Raw genomic sequence first — 18,935 nt, forward strand, 5'->3', positions numbered from 1 at the left:
ACTTGACAGGCAGACTCATGAGCAGACACAATAACACCATGGACAGACAGAGGGAACACAGAGAAGTGGGAGCAGGCAGGCAAAGAACAGAAACCTAACAAATGGCAAAATCACAACAGAATACACACTCGGAATGAACAAAAGCATAAGGAAACACAAAACACTGAGTCCTCAGACTCAGGACCATGACAGTCATCCCTGGCTCAGACGGTGCTGAATTCGGGTGCCTCAGGTTCGACCTGAGATCCTGGAGTAGCACTGGAAAGTAGCTTCGGGAGCTGGCGCAATCCGGGAGTGGGCCATATCTCCCATAGTGAAACACCGAGCGAAGTTAGAAAAAGAACGTTGGGTTACTTAACGTAATCCCTGGTTCTTTGATAACAGAGTGAGGTGTTTCACCAACACATCCCTCCTTGCTTAGGCACGGAAAGAAATCTGCTTGGAATGAGTTAGGAGGAGCTGGTCGGCTGTGTTAGTATGAGGGGGCGGAGCCCTGAGCACGGCTCGACAGGTCTGTCATAGACAGACGTGGTGTCATTGGAGCTTCCATAGTTGGTCACGCCGAGACGATTCCCATAGTGAAACACCTCACTCTGTTATCAAAGAACCAGGGATTACATTAAGTAACCCAACGTTTTGAAATGACAAATTTTTTCCTTAATTTAATATTGATAATAAAGCTTTCAAAACCTTCCTGGCCCTACGTGGAAAAAGTAATTGCCCCATATCTCCAAAAGTTGATTCTGTTCATCTGGACGTAGCGTTTTGTGGGAGAAACGTTTCGTCACTCATCCAAGTGACTTCTTCAGTCTCAGCTGACTGCAGGTTTCCCCAAATCTTATAAACAGTAAATTTGCATAATGACCAGTGTTGGGACTAACGCGTTATTAAGTAACGCGTTACAGTAACTACGTTATTATTGTGGTAACGAGCACGGTAACTAGTTATTATGCCAAAATCAGGAACGCGTTAGTCGTTACTGGGATTTAGATAGGGTCGTTACTCATTACTTCGTGTGGTGGCTATCGTGGAGCTTCCACAGATTCAGTAACATTACAAAGTGGTGGAGGCCAGCAGGTGGATGAAGGAAAAGGGACGCAGAAGGAAAAGAGACCCGAGGCGGCTGCCGGTCCAAGTGTGAACTGAACTTCAGGTAAGAAGTTATGACCTGCAGTCTCTCTGGGTCAGATATGAACCAAGTTTAGGTGGAGTTTATTTTCGTTATTCTGACTTTTTCCGTACTGCGTGCTAGCTAGCATGACAGAGTTTCTATACAGCTGGGTGGGTGCTATGAAGTTAATGATGCTGAACTTTATTTTGTTCATAAGTTATTAGAGTTGCCAACCGTCCCGTCTGGTATTCAGAGAAAATATTACGTGTTTCTTATTGAGGTGAAAAGGAACAGTTTGTCCCGTAATTCAGCTACAATGAAAAAGGCACAAAGCTGGAGTTATTCTGTGTCTTTGCCTTCAGATAACCCCCTATGAGCAAGCAGTTGGCGACAGTTGGAAGGAGAAACTTTTAACAGGAAGAAATGCCAAGAAAAGGCTCAGGGAGGGGTAGCCAACTGTTGTGACCGATTGGGGGTGATGGGAGTAAGACAAGTCAAAGACAAATAATAACGTTAATAATAACTAATGCATAACTGATTAATAATCAGAATCAGAATCAGAATACTTTATTGATCCCTGGGGGAAATTATTTTAATTATTTTAATAAATTATTATTAATAAAGATAGGCTGATCATATTTAAGATTGAAACATTAATAATTGGTAGGACTTCGTAGAGTAGTCTTGTAGGAAGACAAGTTGGTGGTTTGGAGGAAGTAATCACTGACATTAACTCAGAAAAATCAATTGGCGAGACAGACTCTAAATAACTATCAATAGCATTGAAATAATAATTATATAATATGATTATATCATGAAATATAGTCTTTCAGTAATTTTATTCTCTAAAGGTAAAGATTTGTGAAGAAATCCATGAAGTCATTGCTAATTAATATTATGCTATGACTTTTTTGTCACCCTGGCTACAGTGCTGACAAGAAACCTAAGGTTGTTTTCTTTTTTTCTTAACTTCACTGGAAATATCTGCCGTAGTCCTTGGTTCAAGAGATCTTCAATTCCCACCTCTGTCAGAGCTTCAATAGCATTCAGCAGGAGGGCTGTGACACTGAGTCTGAGGACCTTAGACCCTAGGGTCCCCTAGGCTCATTAATTATTTCACTCAAGGAGTTAAAACAGCACTTACATCATGTTAACTATGCAACTGTTCCTGCCACAAACACTATATCAACCCTGGGTCCAAACCCTGCAAGGTATGTGCAAGACAGTCTTCTTTTCCCGTCTAACATTAATTTGTAAAAATTTAATTTACTTATGCAGGTCTGAAATGACACCTAGTAAGGTAAACTAATATTTTACTATGGATAATGTTTCAATAATTACTGTTTTTACTCTCTCAGGTTTAAGTGATATTGCAAACTACAGGGTCATTCTCTTTGTTCTCACTTTACTGTGTTACTGTGTGATTTGGCTGGTAAATGTGATGATAATTGTCACAGTCATTGTGGATAAAAAACTTCATGAACCCATGTACATCTTCCTCTGCAGTCTGTGTGTCAATGGACTCTATGGGACAGCTGCATTTTATCCCAAGTTTCTCTACGATCTTCTGTCCACCACTCATGTTATTTCTTATGCAGGATGCTTTTTGCAGGGTTTTGTATTGCACTCTTCAGTTGCTGCTGACTTCTCTCTCCTAGCTCTCATGGCCTATGACAGATACGTGGCTATATGCCGACCTCTTGTGTACCACTCTCTGATGACTAAACAAAGAGTTTGTATCTTGATATTTTTTGCTTGGATTATTGCCTTTTATTTTCTGCTTATGAGCACAATAACAACAGCAATATTGAGGTTATGTGGCTCACACATACCAAAGATCTACTGTATAAACTGGTTAATTGCTAATCTAGCTTGCTCTGCCTCTGTAGCTAAAATTGTTATTCCTGCTTTTAGTTACACCTTTTGCTTTGGCAATGTCTGTTTTGTTTTCTGGTCTTATGTACATCTGATCAAAACATGTCAGTCATCCAAAGAAAACATGGGCAAATTCATGCAGACATGTGTACCACATTTATTCTCTTTAACAGTTGTTGTTGTGTCGTTGCTTTTTGATTTGTTATACATGCGATTTGGCTCAAAACAAATAGCACAAAGTGTTCAGAATTTTATGGCAATGGAGTTTCTCCTTATCCCACCAATCATGAATCCCCTCATGTATGGATTTAAATTAACAAAAATTAGAAAAAGAGTTTTGAATTTTATATGTGGTAAAAGTTCAGCTTTTAGATTTAAGTCATGAGTGTTTCTGCAGAGAGGGGGAAAAAACTGTTTATAATGTACATATGTAATTCAAGAGAAATGTGAACTGTATTGTTAATCAATAGAAAGTGTAACATGTACATAATCTTTCTAGTCTCGAGATATAGGATGCATTATTTAACTTGGAACACAAATAAAGGCAATTTAAAATAATATTTCGTGTTTTTCTTAGTTTGCATTTTAACGCTACTTTTATCTAAGTTTCTTAGTTAAAATCAGACTTCAAGTATTGTCACAACTGTGGCCTTCCACACATGAGTACCATACATTACATTTAGTTTCTTCAAATGTATCTAAAACTATATTCGTGAACAGTTTATTTCTTGTTATGCTTTTATCTTAAAAGATCTGAATCTCTGTGAGGAGATTCAGGAAACCATGAGCATACAAGACCAGATGTCCACCATCTATTACAGCAGTGTCAAAACTAGTTAACCAGTGGATTTATATGTTTATACATTTCTTATTAGTTTGCAAATGTTGCAAAAAAATTAAAAAATATATAAATTTGTTACATATATTGACTACAACCACTTTTATCATATAGACAACACTTTCTCAATAAGCATTTGCATCAGAGTGTTCATCTGGTTTTTCCACGTTTAATAAAAAAAAGTAAACATTTTTTAAATGTATTTATTTTTGTTTTGCAAATACAAAATCAATTTTCAATTTTATTTAAAACATTTAAATTTAATTTCTATTTTTGATTAACAGCAATATTTTGTTGCAACTAGTTTACCTGTATTTACCTATAATACCCTTAATCCAAAGTTGGTGTTTTACACTGTGTTAACAGTATTCAAATGTACGGTGAGGTTATTGTTGAAATTTTCAAGCAGTTAGTCAGTTCTTACTGCTTCTTTTCAGGGTTATATATATATATATATATATATATAACCACAACGCATAAAACAGGCGCTTGTCCGTCTGTAGTGTGGTTATATTAAATATAAGAGAAAGAGAGAACTTTAAGAAATGAATATAGCCACTAGAGTGACCATCAAAACCATGAAAAAATATTGCCGTAAACAGTTTATTTTGCGATAGCGTAAAATTAAACGATAGATGTTTTTATATCGTCATCCGATATATATCGTTATATCGAACAGCCCTACCTACAACATCATCTTGCAGCAGATGGAGTCACTGTGCATCATTCAACCATTCGGCGCATTTATGTATGCGAGAGTGATGCAGAGGAAGCCTTTTCTCCGCCCACAGCACAAATAGAGCCGCTTAAGGTTTGCTAAAGCACATTTGGCCAAGCCAGCTTCATTCTGGAATAAGGTGCTGCGGACTGATGAAACTAAAATTTAGTTATTTGGGCATAACAAGGGGCATTATGCATGGAGGAAAAAGAACACAGCATTCCAAGAAAAACATGCTGCCTACAGTAAAATATGGTGGTGGTTCCATCATGCTGTGGGGCTGTGTGGCCAGTGCAGGGACTGGGAATCTTGTCAAAGTTGAGGGACACATGGATTCCACTCAGTATCAGCAGATTCTGGAGACCAATGTCCAGGAATTAGTGACAAAGCTGAAGCTGCACCAGGGTTGGATCTTTCAACAAGACAACGACCCGAAACACTGCTCAAAATCCACTAAGGCATTCATGCAGAGGAACAAGTACAACATTCTGGAATGGCCATCTCAGTTCCCAGACCTGAATATTGTTGAAAATCTGTGGTGTGAGTTAAAGAGAGCTGTCCATGCTCGGAAGCCATCAAACCTGAATGAGCTAGAGATGTTTTGTAAAGAGGAATGGTCCAAAATACCTTCAACCACAATCCAGACTCTCATTGGAACCTACAGGAAGCGTTTAGAGGCTGTAATTTCTGCAAAAGGCGGCTCTACTAAATATTGATTTCATTTCTTTTTTTTGTGGTTCCCAAAATTAATGCACCTGCCTGATTTTGTTCATTTTTTTTATTGTAACAACCAACGATTTATACAGGGAAATAATGACTATTAACAAGGTTGCCCAAACTTTTGCATCCCACTTTATTTATAGATAGATAGATAACAATGTCACAGTGTGGAGAGAGGAGAATGTGGAACCAAGAGCACATGATGGAAGCGGAATCTGAATTTACACTAAAGGCATGTCATTTATTTAGGCAGAAAAACAAAACAGGGAAAAACATGGCTCTATAACTAAACAGAGCAATGCCTGACCTGGGGAAAACTATGCAAATACACCCAAAATCAGAACACTAGAAAAACCTTGGAACCTCGGGAAAAAACATGGAGGAATTACAAACGCAATAACAACAGGTAAAGGAAGACAAAGGACTAAATACACAAAGGATAATGAGGGGGCGGCAACAAGGAGGGAAACACAGCTGGGGCTAATCTTACACACACACACATCCACACATGAGACCAGGAGGAAAACCTGAATACACTATACTGTATACAAGACAAGGAACTATCAAACTAAAACAGTAAAGATGAGAGAAAAACAGAAACGTGGACTAGATGCTGGAACCGGGGAAAAGCAGACATGAAAACTTAACTAGACATGATACATGGAACACAGGAGGAGGCACAGGAATAAAACCTGGGAACAAGAAATCACTAAATACAAAAGAACTAAGGAAGCTAGAAGTACAAGACACTGAACTAAGTATATAAACACAAAAAGCGGAACACTAGAAAAACCTTGGAGTATCGGGGAAGACACGGAGGAAACACAGATGCAATGACAACAAGACAAGGAAGACAAAGGATTAAATACACAGCTGGGGCTAATCACACACAAGATGTTGAGGAAGCAAAACTGAACACGCTACAGTGATCCCTCGCTATAACGCGGTTCACTTTCCGCGGCCTCGCTGTTTCGCGATTTTTCTTTGGGGGGGGGGGGTTTACAGCGCATTGTGTTCTTCGTCCTGATCGGCTGTAGACCATCGTCAATCAATCTCCTCCGTGCCGTGTCTCCTATCCACAGTATTTCTGATTTCGCGCCATTACCCCGATTCATAGCGGAAGCCGGTTTTTTACTTCCGCTTGCGCTGTTGTTGACAGTTGCGGGGTTACACCTTCACTGTTGATAAAGATTTCTCTCACTGCAGTTTGTTTTACCTGGAGTAAATGGCAACACATCGAAGGTGGATACACAGTAGAGATGTTTTAAAAAGCAGCGAGGACAGTTCAGTTGCAGTGCCTCACCCGTCACTTCTCACGGAGTGGGTAGATGACATGAAACTATGGCCCGATGTTAGCTACATCGACATTATTAATTACCTTGTATTTTCCGAAGGCGTTGATGGCGAGGAATTACGTAATTACAAGAGCACCGAGGCGTATAATTACCTGCACAGCAACAAAATTGATAAAGTACTGCTCAACAAACAAGGCGACTTTATTTTTCTTAAAGCAGCTGTAGAGCCGAGCCAGAGTATTAATCAAGCGAAACACTTAGCATGGGCAATGCTAAGAGAAAGTGGAGTAGTGGAGACAGTCGGCTGTTCCTGTATCGCCGGATTAGGGAGATCATGTAGTCATGCGGCTGCTATTCTGTGGAAGGTATATCACTTATCTGGATATCACAATGTTTAAATCACTGAAACAGAAACACTGGACTGGTCAAAGGCTGTGATTAAGGAGTCACGCTACTGCCATCTAGCCAAGTATTACGTGGAGCACTGTTTACATGTGAAAGCCACTCGTTAACTTTGTGTGGGCTGTATGCTGTACAATCACATGAAGATAAAATATAAAAAAAATAAAAGACTGCACATTAAGGTCAAATTTACAAGACAAGAACAACTATAGTTATAAGAAGTGACACAGAGTAGTATAATACATGTTTGTTTATATATATGTATATTTGTACACACACACTACTTTGAAAAAAATTAGACTGTGGATGTATATTTCTGCATCAAAAAGTAACTGACTATTAATATGAAATGGATAATATGGGTGACTTTGCCAGTGTTTATATCTGTTTTGGATATGATTCAGGTGTATTGACCCAGGGTCATATCTATAACATGCAGGACACCAACCGTGTACTGCTTTTGTTAGTGTAAACTTCCTCATTATGTTAAATCTTGAGTATTGACAGTGAGAAAAAACTATTAATGTTTGTTACAGGTGCAGAATGCTGCGATCAGTGGAAAGACAGGGCTTGCGTGCAGCGCAGGTGGAATGCAGGGACAGCAAAGAACCTTGAACCTAAACGTCTAAGCCAGATAAACTTCAGACATCACAGGGCAGAGCAGCAGTACGATGTGAACTCCCGGACTGCAGTGACACAATCTCTCCCTAACACACCATATCACCTTACACATCAAGACTTTATTGACAGTGTTAGCAAAGCACCAGTGAAGCCACTTTTCCTCCTCAAGAACACATTAATTGGAAAGTGTTACAATGCCTCGCCATCTGCAGGTCCTCACCGCAACAGTAAAGTTGATGAGCAATTTTTTCAGCCACACCAAGCACACAGTTACAAACTAAGCTGTAATCCATGCAGGGCATTCTACCAGGCATATATTCAAGTTTCTGAAGAGCAAGCAGAACAATTACAAGAAGAAACAAAAGAGCAAAGTGCATCTGATTTGTGGCACAACTGCAGGAAAATCAGACTTACAGCAAGCTCCGCTAAAAAAGTTCCAGTACGTGCCACCACAAAAAATGACAAATTTTTATCTGAGCACATGTACCCTTCCTTTTGTGGGAATTATGAAACAAACTATGGTAAAGAAAATGAAGTTAAAGCTTGTCATCAGCTGAAAGAACAGGGTATGAACATCCTTCACATGGGTAGTGTTATTAGCATCCAGGAGCCATGGCTCTCTGCGAGTCCTGACGGGGTCATTGACTCAGATGTGCTTCTAGAAATAAAATGTCCTGTGCAGACTTATCCTTCACTCACGGAGCAGCTTACCCAGAAATGCAGCGATATCAAACTGGTAGATGGAGAACTGCAGCTGCAGAAAACTGGCAGCAGAGGCTATTACATGCAAGTGCAACTTACAATGTTTTGCACAGGGCTCAAGACTGCCACACTTGTGATCTGGACACCTACTGAGCATGTTTCATTTACAGTGCAATATGATGAAGCATTTGTAAAGGAACAAGTAAAACGCTTGAGAGGGTTTTACTTCTCATATTTCTTACCTCGACTTGTAGAGGAGTATGCAGCAGGACGGTTTCAGTTAAATGAGAGATACTTGAAGATAATGGGCAAGGTTTAATACATGTTACAACTATAAATGGGACAGTCAGATATGTCTGCAGAGTTTGGTCTCTGTCTTGTGAATGAAAGGAGACATTCAATATGAAATCTGTTAAATATTTCAATACAACTAAAATGTACGTAGTTGTAACATATGGTGGGAAATGAATGACAAACTGACAACATTAAATGTTGTGAATAGTTCTGTATTTCTGTAATCTTCCAACACAAAAAAATGTCAAGAATGCACAACTAATTATTGTAGATTTGAGAAAAAAAATTTTTTTCATTTAAGAAATTTATCACATTGTGGTTGAATAAAAAAGTAATAATTGTTCAATTGATTGATTGCAATTGTTTTATATATACACATACATACGCACACACACACTGTATCACATAACCTTTCATCTAGAACACAAGATAAAAAGTGAGACCTGGAATTATTTACTCTCTACATATATGTACATCAAATTTTAAAATAATTACATTACACTACACAACTTTATGTCCTGAGTGACCATCTTAATATCCCCGAGTCCACAATTGTTCATAACATACACAATTATTGTGTATCACGAATGAGATCCTCTCTTAAGTTCACTAGAGCAGCACATATTCTCAGTATCTTGTCTACTTTAGGAGCCATGCTTATAGGAACAATTTGTGAAAGTATTTTGTAGACTTTCAAGCGTCTGATTGCTCTTTCAACATGGATTCTTACATTTGCAATCCGACGTGTGTATGTTACCTGTTCCTCAGTTAGCGGTCTACGTTTTTTTGTGAAAGCGGGTATTACTAATCTAACTTTTCTCTCAAAGAGTAAGTCTTTAATTGTAAAACCTCTATCTGCCATGACTTCATCACCAGGTTTTAGGTATGTTAATATTCCAGAGTCCATTGTGATAAATTTGTCACTACATCGGCCGCCATATGCCTAATTTTCACCAGCATGTTACCTGTCCCACCAGGGGAAACAACACACTGGACCACTGCTACAGTCCATTTAAAGGCGGCTACAAAGCCATCTCCCTACCGGCTTTTGGGAAATCGGACCACGCCGCCATTTTACTCGCCCCGGAATATAAACAAAGGCTTCATCAGGAAGCTCCGGTGACGCGAGAGGTCAAACGTTGGACTGTCCAATCAGAGGCGACGCTGCAGGACGTACTCGGTGATGTAGACTGGGACGTATTCCAGGATACTTCCGCAAACATTGACGAGTTTGCGGACACAGCGATTAGCTTCATTGGAATGCTAGTGGATACCATCATCCCCTCGACTACAATTCGGACCTTTCCCAATCAAAAACCTTGGGTTGACTCTACTGTCAGGAGAGCTCTCAAAGCACGGACCACGGCCTACAATATGGGGCTCACATCGGGCGATATGACCAACTATAAAGCAGCTTCTTATGGTTTAAGGAAGACTGTGAAAGCGGCTAAAAGGCGTTACAAGGACAAGGTGGAGTCGCATTTCCAATATGGCGACTCCCGATGTATATGGGACGGGCTACGAACAATCACAGATTATAAACCCAGCACGGTGAGATGTACGAAACCGGAGTTAGCTGATGAACTCAATGCTTTTTTTGCGCGTTTTGAGGCGCCTCAGTTTCAATCTCAGAGCCCTGCACCCGCCCCCGCTGCTGAACCAGCACCACTGATACTCTCTGAGCATGACGTGAGGAGAGCTCTGAGGGCAACCAAGATAGCATACCGGGACATGTGCTAAGAGTATGTGCAGATCAGCTAACTACAGTTTTCACTAACATCTTCAATGCCTCCCTGGCAGGTAGTCCCCACCTGCTTTAAAACATCAGTGATTGTTCCGATCCCTAAGGACACCCGCCCAGCCAGCCTAAATGATTATCGCCCAGTGGCCCTAACATCTGTAGTGATGAAATGTTTTGAGAGGCTCATGAAACCCTTTATTAGTTCTTTCCTCCCTCCCGACTTGGACTCATTGCAGTTTGCATACCGGACAAATAGATCCACTGGAGATGCTGTAGCACAGGTCCTGCACACCACACTGAGCCATCTAGATGAGGGACGTGGGAACTATGTGAGAATGCTGTTTATAGACTACAGCTCAGCGTTCAACACCATAGTGCCCCACATCCTTACGGATAAGCTCCGGGATTCAGCACATCCTTGTGCAGGTGGATTCACAGCTTTTTGACTGCGAGACCACAGTCGGTGAGAATAGGGGATGTGTACTCTCATACCCTTTCACTGAACATAGGGGCCCCCCAGGGATGTGTGCTTAGCCCTCTTCTTTATTCCCTCTACACCGCGGACTGCACGGCCAGATACCCCACTAACTCCATTGTGAAGTTCGCTGACGACACAGTGGTGGTAGGACTCATCTCCGGGAATGACGAGAGGGCCTACCGAAGCGAGGTGGACGGATTAGCAAAGCAATAGCCGATCATTAGAGATAGGTTGATCATATTTAAGATCAAAGAATTAATTAATGGCAGGACTTCTTTGAGCAGTTTTGTAGGAATGGGGTCTAAAAGACACGTTGATGGTTTGGAGGAAGTAATTATTGAAGTTAACTCAGAAAGATCAATTGGAGAAAAAGAGTCTAACTTAACATCAGTGGTACTAAGAGTAGCTGTAGATAATATTACATCTGTGGGATGATTACTGGTAATTTTTTCTCTAATGATGAAAGTTCATGAAGTCATTACTAGTTAACGTTAAAGGGATGGTTGACTCAAAAGAGCTCTGACTTTTTGTCAGCCTGGCTACAGTGCTGAAGAGAAACCTGGAGTTGTTCTTATTTTCTTCAATCAGTGATGAATAGTAAGATGTTCTGGCTTTGCGGAGGGCTTTCTTATAAAGCAGCAAACTATTTCTCCAGGCTAAATGATAATCCTCTAAATTTGTAACACGGCATTTCCTCTCCAGATTACGAGTCATCTGCTTTAGGCTACGTGTTTGAGAATTATACCACGGAGTCAGGTACTTCTGATTAGAGACCTTAGTTTTCACTGGAGCTACAGTATCCAGAGTCGTACGTAGTGAGGAGGTGAAATTATTAACAAATCAAATCAAATCAAATCAAATCACTTTTATTGTCACATCACATGTGCAGGTACATTGGTACAGCACATGTGAGTGAAATTCTTGTGTGCGAGATAATCGACCTCTGTTAGGGTAGCGTTCAGATAGCTGCTCTGCTCTGTGTTGGTACAGGGCATTGAAGATGATAACAGTGGGTGGATTATATTCTTAAACTTAGTTACAGCGTTTTCAGAAAGACATCTACTTTGATAAAGTCTACTCTCCACCGCTGTGTAATCAATTATTGTAAATGTAAATGTTATCAGGAAATGATCAGGCAGGAGAGGGTTTTCAGGAAACACTGTTAAATGTTCAGTTTCTATGCCATATGTTAAAACAAGGTGTAGAGTGTGATAAAAGTGGTGGGTGGGTTCTTTTACATTTTGAGAGAAACCAATTGAGTCTAATAACAGATTAAATGCCATGTTGAGGCATGTTATTAAGTCATGTACTTACAGAGACTTGGAGGAGAGAGACCTAATATTTAATAATCCACATTTCACTGTTTTACTCTTTGGTTCAGATGTGGATACTGTATTGTTCTTTCTTTGTAATTGTTTATGTTTAAGTTGTTTGTTGCTGGTTTTTAGTTTATTATTTGTCTTTTTGGAAGCTGACACAGTCTCTATGGAGATGCGTTTTTGGGGGGGTAGCAGGAGGAGAGAAGCTGCAGAGAGGCGTGTAAGACTGCAACTCTGCTTCCTGGTCCCAACTAGGGATGGGTACCGGTGTCCGGTGCCATGATGGCACCGGTTCTGACATAAACGGTAGTAACCAGACCGAAAAGCAGCGCACATTTCGGTGCTTTATTTCGGTGCTTTTTTTTCCTGAGCTGTGATACACTTTAGATTCTAGCCAATCATTTTACGTTTCCGAGGATAGTAGGCGGGGCCAGGTACATACGTACGTTCTGTTAAAGCAGAGCTACAGATTAAAAATGTCCAAGGCGAAGCGGTTAAAAGTCTGGCTGTACTTCATAGCAAAATATGCAAACTCAGCAGCCTGCAACAAGTGCTTTAAGCTGATACTGTGATACTGTCAAAGGAGGTAACACCTCAAATCCGATGAAACACCTGGCGACGCATAGCGTTTTTTTTAAAAGCCCAGAAATGCGCCGTATTTGATAGCTTGCTGCGAGACCTCACACCGAGCACATCTACTGCGGGTGGGTTGCCTGTTATGCAACATCCCCCAAAAACATGAAGAGGAGAGTCCTGGCCCCTAGCCCTGCCAGTGTAGCAGAAATGATGACGGATGATGATGGCAGCAGCAGCCGTTCTTCTCTGCGTGAGTAGGCTAACCACGTTATTACATTAATGCATGTAAGGTGAACTAGCAAACATCATCATAGCTACATGCTGCTGTCTTCTTGTTTGATGGCAGATACTCCCTTCACCCTGGCTAAAAAGGCTAAAATGACCAAAGAAAAAGTAGAAAACAGTTAAACATGAGAGGTTTAGGACAAAGTTTGTGTTTTTTCCATTGTTTAAGCACTGCTTCCAGCCAAGAGTGATACCATATATGCCCCATAGCTGCAGAAAAGGCTAACATTGTTATATTTTTACAAAAAACAGCTGAACATGAGAGGTTTTTGGACCAATTTTGTGTTCTCCATTCTTTAAGCACCGGTTTGAGCACCGTTTGAGCACCGGCACCGTTTCAAAAGTACCGATTTGGCACCGGTATCGGATAAAACCTAAACGATACCCATCCCTAGTCCCAACTCTGGATAGTCATATTTTGGGGGGTTTAATAAATTTGTCCATATTTCTAGAAATGAGAGCTGCTCCATCCAAAGTGGGATGGATGCCGTCTCTCCTAACAAGACCAGGTTTCCTCCAGAAGGTTTGCCAATTATCTATGAAGCCCACATCATTTCTGGGACACCACTCAGACAGCCAGCAATTTAAGGAGAACATGCGGCTAAACATGTCACTCCTGGTCTGATTGGGGAGGGGACCAGAGAAAACTACAGAGTCCGACATTATTTTGGCAAAGTTGCACACCGATTCAATATTGATTTTAGTGACCTCCGATTGGCGTAACCGGGTGTCATTACTGCTGACGTAAATTATGATTTTACTGAATTTACGTTTACCCTTAGCCAGCAGTTTTAAATTTCCTTCAATGTCGCCTGCTCTGGCCCCTGGAAGACAATTGACTATGGTTGCCGGTGTCTCTAGCTTCACATGTCTGAGAACAGAATCGCCAATTACCAGAGTTTGACCCCCGGCGGGTGCGTCGCCGAGTGGGGAAAAACGGTTAGACACATGAACGGGTTGGTGGTGTACCTGGGGCTTCTGTTTAGGACTATGCTTCCTCCTCACCGTGACCCAGCTGCCCTCTTTCCCCAGCTGTTTGGGGTCTGCCGGGGAACAGCTAGCGGGGCCTATGCTATCTTCGGCTGCACCAGCTACAGGGGCCTGGCTAGCTACGGGTGAATGAAGGGTGCGAAGCCGAGTCTCCAATTCAGTAATCCTGGCCTCCAGAGCTGCAAATATGCTACATTTGTTACAGATATCATTACTGCTAAAGGAGGCCGAGGAGTAACTAAACATCTGACACAATGAGCAAGAAAGTGCAGGAGGGACAGGTGAAGTAGCCATGGTGCTAACGAGTTGGCTACGAGCTAAGCTAAGCTAGCGAAACAGTACAGAGACAGTGAGTGAATACTTTGGCTATAACTTAGGTAGTGAGTACACAGAAAGTGTGCTTTGGATGAAGCACGTGAAGATTATACTATGAAAGAAGAATGTATTTAAAGGCTGTGAATTAAATTGCTAAGCAAATAAGCTACTCAGAAACACCACTGTGTTTGAGCAGGAACAGGAAGTGATACTCTACCGTAGAGCGAGCGAACATTGTAACCGACCCAGAGTATGGGCCGGTAAAACAGATTAAATGTTCCTGCAAAACAGGAAAATGATGAGACAGAGACGACTGGTGAAGTTTCTCTTTGCCTCGCTTCTGCCATATTTATTTATACAATCACATGTACTTTTAACTTGCAGCATCACCATTCTCTATATACAACAGAAATAACAATAAAACCGTCTGTATGTTCAAGCTGCAATACCACGATCTTTTCATGGGAAACAAGAGTACTTCACGTGTAGTGACCTTCAAATCATTTACTCGGCTATTCTCTCTGAATGACAATTCAAAACAATATGAAATGCATGTTCAAATACATTTTTACCTCGATTTAACTCTTAACCCAAATACCTATGTATTCTGATTGTTTTAACCAACATACCAGTGCTTGGTCTTAAACCAATTTAGCTTAGTAGCTCACAAATACATGAAAGAGTCATGTGTATGCTGGCAGGCTTAGCTTTAGCTTTAACATTCTCAAAATCACTTTTCAGAACCAGTAAACAGTCGTTCTTCACTGCCAACAGCAGATTAACATTCATATTCACAAAATCAGGACACGACAAGGAGCTTATTCAGCTAAAACGACCTGAAATAAGTGGAGAAAGGAAACCAAAATGGCGCCCGCGGCTGGCTAGGCTTTGGCATTTTTTTCCAGTCCTTCTACTTCATAAAACGTAACAAATAACAGGGTTTACCCGCTGATTTATACCCTCACATTTAGCTGTGTTTCTTATCAATATTTTACAACCGTTTTAATATAGTTTTACCGGTTACAAACCTGCAAAACAGGAAAATGATGAGACAGAGACGACTGGTGAAGTTTCTCTTTGCCTCGCTTCTGCCATATTGGAGAGGAGGACCTATGACCTCGCTATTCTGTCTCACTGAACAATGCGCCACCCGGAGGCTGGGGGGTGCAACTACCTCATTAAACATAGTTCACTTCGGTGACAAATCTCTCTTTCTTTTAAGTACTACTTCTGATGGGATCACACATTAGTGTGTCACAACATCATTGATAAGTATTTGAAGGAGTAGCAACAGAAGGCTGAAGGCAGCTTGAAGCATTAGACTGTGAGGTGAGGCAGCGTTTAGGAGACTGTTCCAACTTTAATCACTGCTTTACACAACTGAACATAGAAAGCGCCAAAACCTTCATCCCCTCACTTCCCCTAACCCTGGGTGTGGGTGGAGCCACCTGGTGGTCCGCCCCAGTGCGTCCTGAGATTTAATTTTCACCCAGGTGTCATCCACATATCTGAACCAATGACTTGGTGGTGTTCCAGGGTAGGATAACAAAGCCATCTTTTCCACTTCTTCCATCTAATTGGCCAGTATAGGAGAAACTGGGGAACCCATGGCACACCCATCGTTCTGCCTGTAGTACTGACCCTTGTATATGAAATAGGTGGAATTAAGACACAGTTACAAAAGCAAACACACTTGGTCGGTGCTGAGACTGGTCCTGTTGCTGAGGTTGGGGTCATCCTTTAATCTCTTACGAACTACCACCACTCCAACTGAAGAGCTCTCAAACTAAACATGAGAATCCCTAAACTGGGGAAACCAAGCAAATAAAAACAAAATCTGGAACACTTGAAAAACCTTGGAACTTTAGGAAAAACATGGAGAAAACGCACACAAACAGGTAAAGGAAGACAAAGGACTAAATACTCAAAGGATAACAAGGGGATGAGAACCAGGAGGGAAGCAAAGCTGGGGCTAATTACACAAACACACATGAAACTGTGAGGAAGCAAAACTGAACGCAAGACGGGGAACTATCAAATTAAAACAGGAAACATGAGAGAAAGACAGAAACGTGGACTAGACGCTGAAACTGGGGAAGAGCAGACATGAAAACTCAACTAGACATGACACATGGAACACAGGAGGAGGCACATGAATAAAACCTGGGAATAAGAAAACACTAAATGCAAAAGAACTTAAAGAAAAACACTCAATCAAAGAATATACAAAACCCAGAATTACAAAAACAACTGGGTCCCAGAACCCATACCATGACAAACCAGCTTTTAGATTAAAGTCATGAATTTCTCTGCACACAAAAAAAATGTTTTTGTGTATGTGCATATCTCATTGTTGTTGATAAACAAACACTGTGACCTGTATGTTATATGGCTAGATGCACTTCATTAGTTTGCAGATATTGCACTGATTGAAATACAAGTATCAGAGCTTCCTTTTGGTTTTTACATTTGTGAATCAAAAATACTAATTTTACTTGATTTTGTTTTGTAAGTGAAAAAAAGGTTTCAGTTAGTTTTTTTTCTGAAGTTTACCTTCATATGTTTAAGTACAATGTTTACTTGTACTTAACTGTAACAACCTTAGCCACTGTGTTGCTGTTTTGCACCGAAAATGAAGGTCTTAATGCATGTGTAGAGAGTTTGAATAGACTGTACCAACAAACTCAATACCCCATGAATCACCCCCCAAAATTCCTCGGGATGCTGCTGAAGCTGTTCTTGCAAGCCCTTCTCCTTAAACTAAATTTATTAATTTATCTTACTCCTCATCATTTCCTCACACCTGTTTGTATTTTATGCAACTGCTGAGATCTGGGAAATGACTACAAAGAGCTTGTATTTTAAAAGTAAAACTAAGTTATTCGACTCAAGGAGTGAAAGCACCGATTACATCATGCTAACCAGTTCATTGTTGCTGACAAGAAGAGTATATAAACCTCTGGTGACATACTTTGTCAGGGAGACAGTACACAGACAGACTTCATTTCACCCTGACTTTAACTTGTTTAAATGTCATTTGCTCTCAGTCTGGAATTTTATTATGGATAATGTTTCAGTAATTGCTGTTTTTACTCTCTCAGGTTTACGTGATATTGCAAACTACAGGGTCATTCTCTTTGTTCTCACTTTACTGTGTTACTGTGTGATTTGGCTGGTAAATGTGACGATAATTGTGACAGTCATTGTGGATAAAAAACTTCATGAACCCATGTACATCTTCCTCTGCAATCTGTGTGTCAATGGACTCTATGGGACAGCTGCATTTTATCCCAAGTTTCTCTATGATCTTCTGTCCACCACTCATGTCATCTCTTATGCAGGATGCCTTTTGCAGGGTTTTGTATTGCACTCTGCAGTTGCTGCTGACTTCTCTCTCCTAGCTCTCATGGCCTATGACAGATACGTGGCTATATGTCGACCTCTTGTGTACCACTCTCTGATGACTACACAAAAAATTTCTATTTTTGTATTTTTTGCTTGGCTTATTCCCTTTTACCTTCTCTTAATGAGCACGATAACAACAGCAACATCGAGGTTATGTGGCTCACACATACCAAGAATCTACTGTGTAAACTGGTTAATTGCTAATCTAGCTTGCTCTGCCTCTGTAGCTAGAATTGTTATTCCTGCTTTTAATTACACCTTTTATGTTGGCCATGTTGTTTTTGTTTTCTGGTCTTATGTATATCTGATCAAAACATGTCAATCATCCAAAGAAAACTGGAACAAATTCATGCAGACATGTGTACCACATTTATTCTCTTTAACAGTTGTTGTTGTGTCTTTTCTTTTTGATATGTTATACATGCGATTTGGCTCAAAAGAAATAGCACAAAATGTTGAGAATTTCATGGCAATGGAGTTTCTCCTTATCCCACCAATCATGAATCCCCTCATGTATGGACTGAAACTAACAAAAATAAGAAAAAGAGTTTTGAATTTTATATGTGGTAAAAGTTCAACTTTTAGATTAAAGTCATAGGTGTGTCTGCACAGAGGGGAAAAAGTGTTCATATATGTACATATTTAATTTAAGAGAAATTTGAATTACATTGTTAATCAATAGACAGTGTAACATGTACATGACCTCTATAGCATAGGTGTCAAACTCTGGCCCGCGGGCCAAATTTGGCCCACAGCCTAATTACATTTGGCCCGCGAAGCCATACCAAATTATTATCAAAGCTGGCCTACTGGTATTATACAGCTAATATATATATTGTTTAGTATTAAGCTTTGGTTGTTCCATATTCAGTTTTTCAGCAAAACGTGTTTGAGTCCATAAGAAAAGATTCATTCTTATATCTGGAGGAAGATTTTTTTTTCAATGAATATAAATGTTAGCCCACGACTTTGTTCCAGTTTTGAATTTTGGCTCACTTTGTATTTGAGTTTAAAACCCCTGCTCTATAGTTTATAGATAGAAGATGCATTATGTAACTTGGAACACAAAAAAAGAAAATTTACAATAATATTTTGTGTTTTTCGTAGTTAAAATTTCTAAATCTGATTTTAAGTAAGTTACTTAGTTAAAATCGGACTTCTAGTATTTTCATAGTTGTGGCCTTTCAGACACATTATACTTGGTTTCTCAAAACATATTTATCAAGTTTATTTCTATATTTCTATCTTAA

General features: G+C 40.2%; 2 protein-coding genes across 2 annotated transcripts; both read left to right on the forward strand.

Moving 5' to 3' along the window:
* The first annotated feature begins 2,112 nt into the window (after nucleotides 1-2,112).
* Nucleotides 2,113-3,582, forward strand: LOC146651367 (olfactory receptor 11A1-like). The gene has a single exon (XM_085384836.1). It carries the CDS (start codon nucleotides 2,430-2,432, stop codon nucleotides 3,369-3,371), a length of 942 nt encoding a protein of 313 aa, XP_085240962.1. The 5' UTR covers nucleotides 2,113-2,429; the 3' UTR covers nucleotides 3,372-3,582.
* Nucleotides 3,583-15,114: 11,532 nt separating this feature from the next.
* Nucleotides 15,115-18,286, forward strand: LOC146651368 (olfactory receptor 5F1-like). The gene has a single exon (XM_085385002.1). It carries the CDS (start codon nucleotides 17,120-17,122, stop codon nucleotides 18,281-18,283), a length of 1,164 nt encoding a protein of 387 aa, XP_085241128.1. The 5' UTR covers nucleotides 15,115-17,119; the 3' UTR covers nucleotides 18,284-18,286.
* The last annotated feature ends 649 nt before the right edge of the window (nucleotides 18,287-18,935 follow it).

This window comes from Rhamphochromis longiceps, linkage group LG16 (genome assembly GCF_057381845.1).
Source record: "Rhamphochromis longiceps isolate RC_006_pf linkage group LG16, R_longiceps_female_GT1.1, whole genome shotgun sequence".
NCBI lineage: Eukaryota > Metazoa > Chordata > Actinopteri > Cichliformes > Cichlidae > Rhamphochromis > Rhamphochromis longiceps.

Excerpts from the sequence above, each read along its gene's own strand:
- LOC146651368 (XM_085385002.1), top strand. The coding sequence starts at position 17,120 with ATGACTACAAAGAGCTTGTATTTTAAAAGTAAAACTAAGTTATTCGAC.
- LOC146651367 (XM_085384836.1), top strand. The coding sequence starts at position 2,430 with ATGGATAATGTTTCAATAATTACTGTTTTTACTCTCTCAGGTTTAAGT.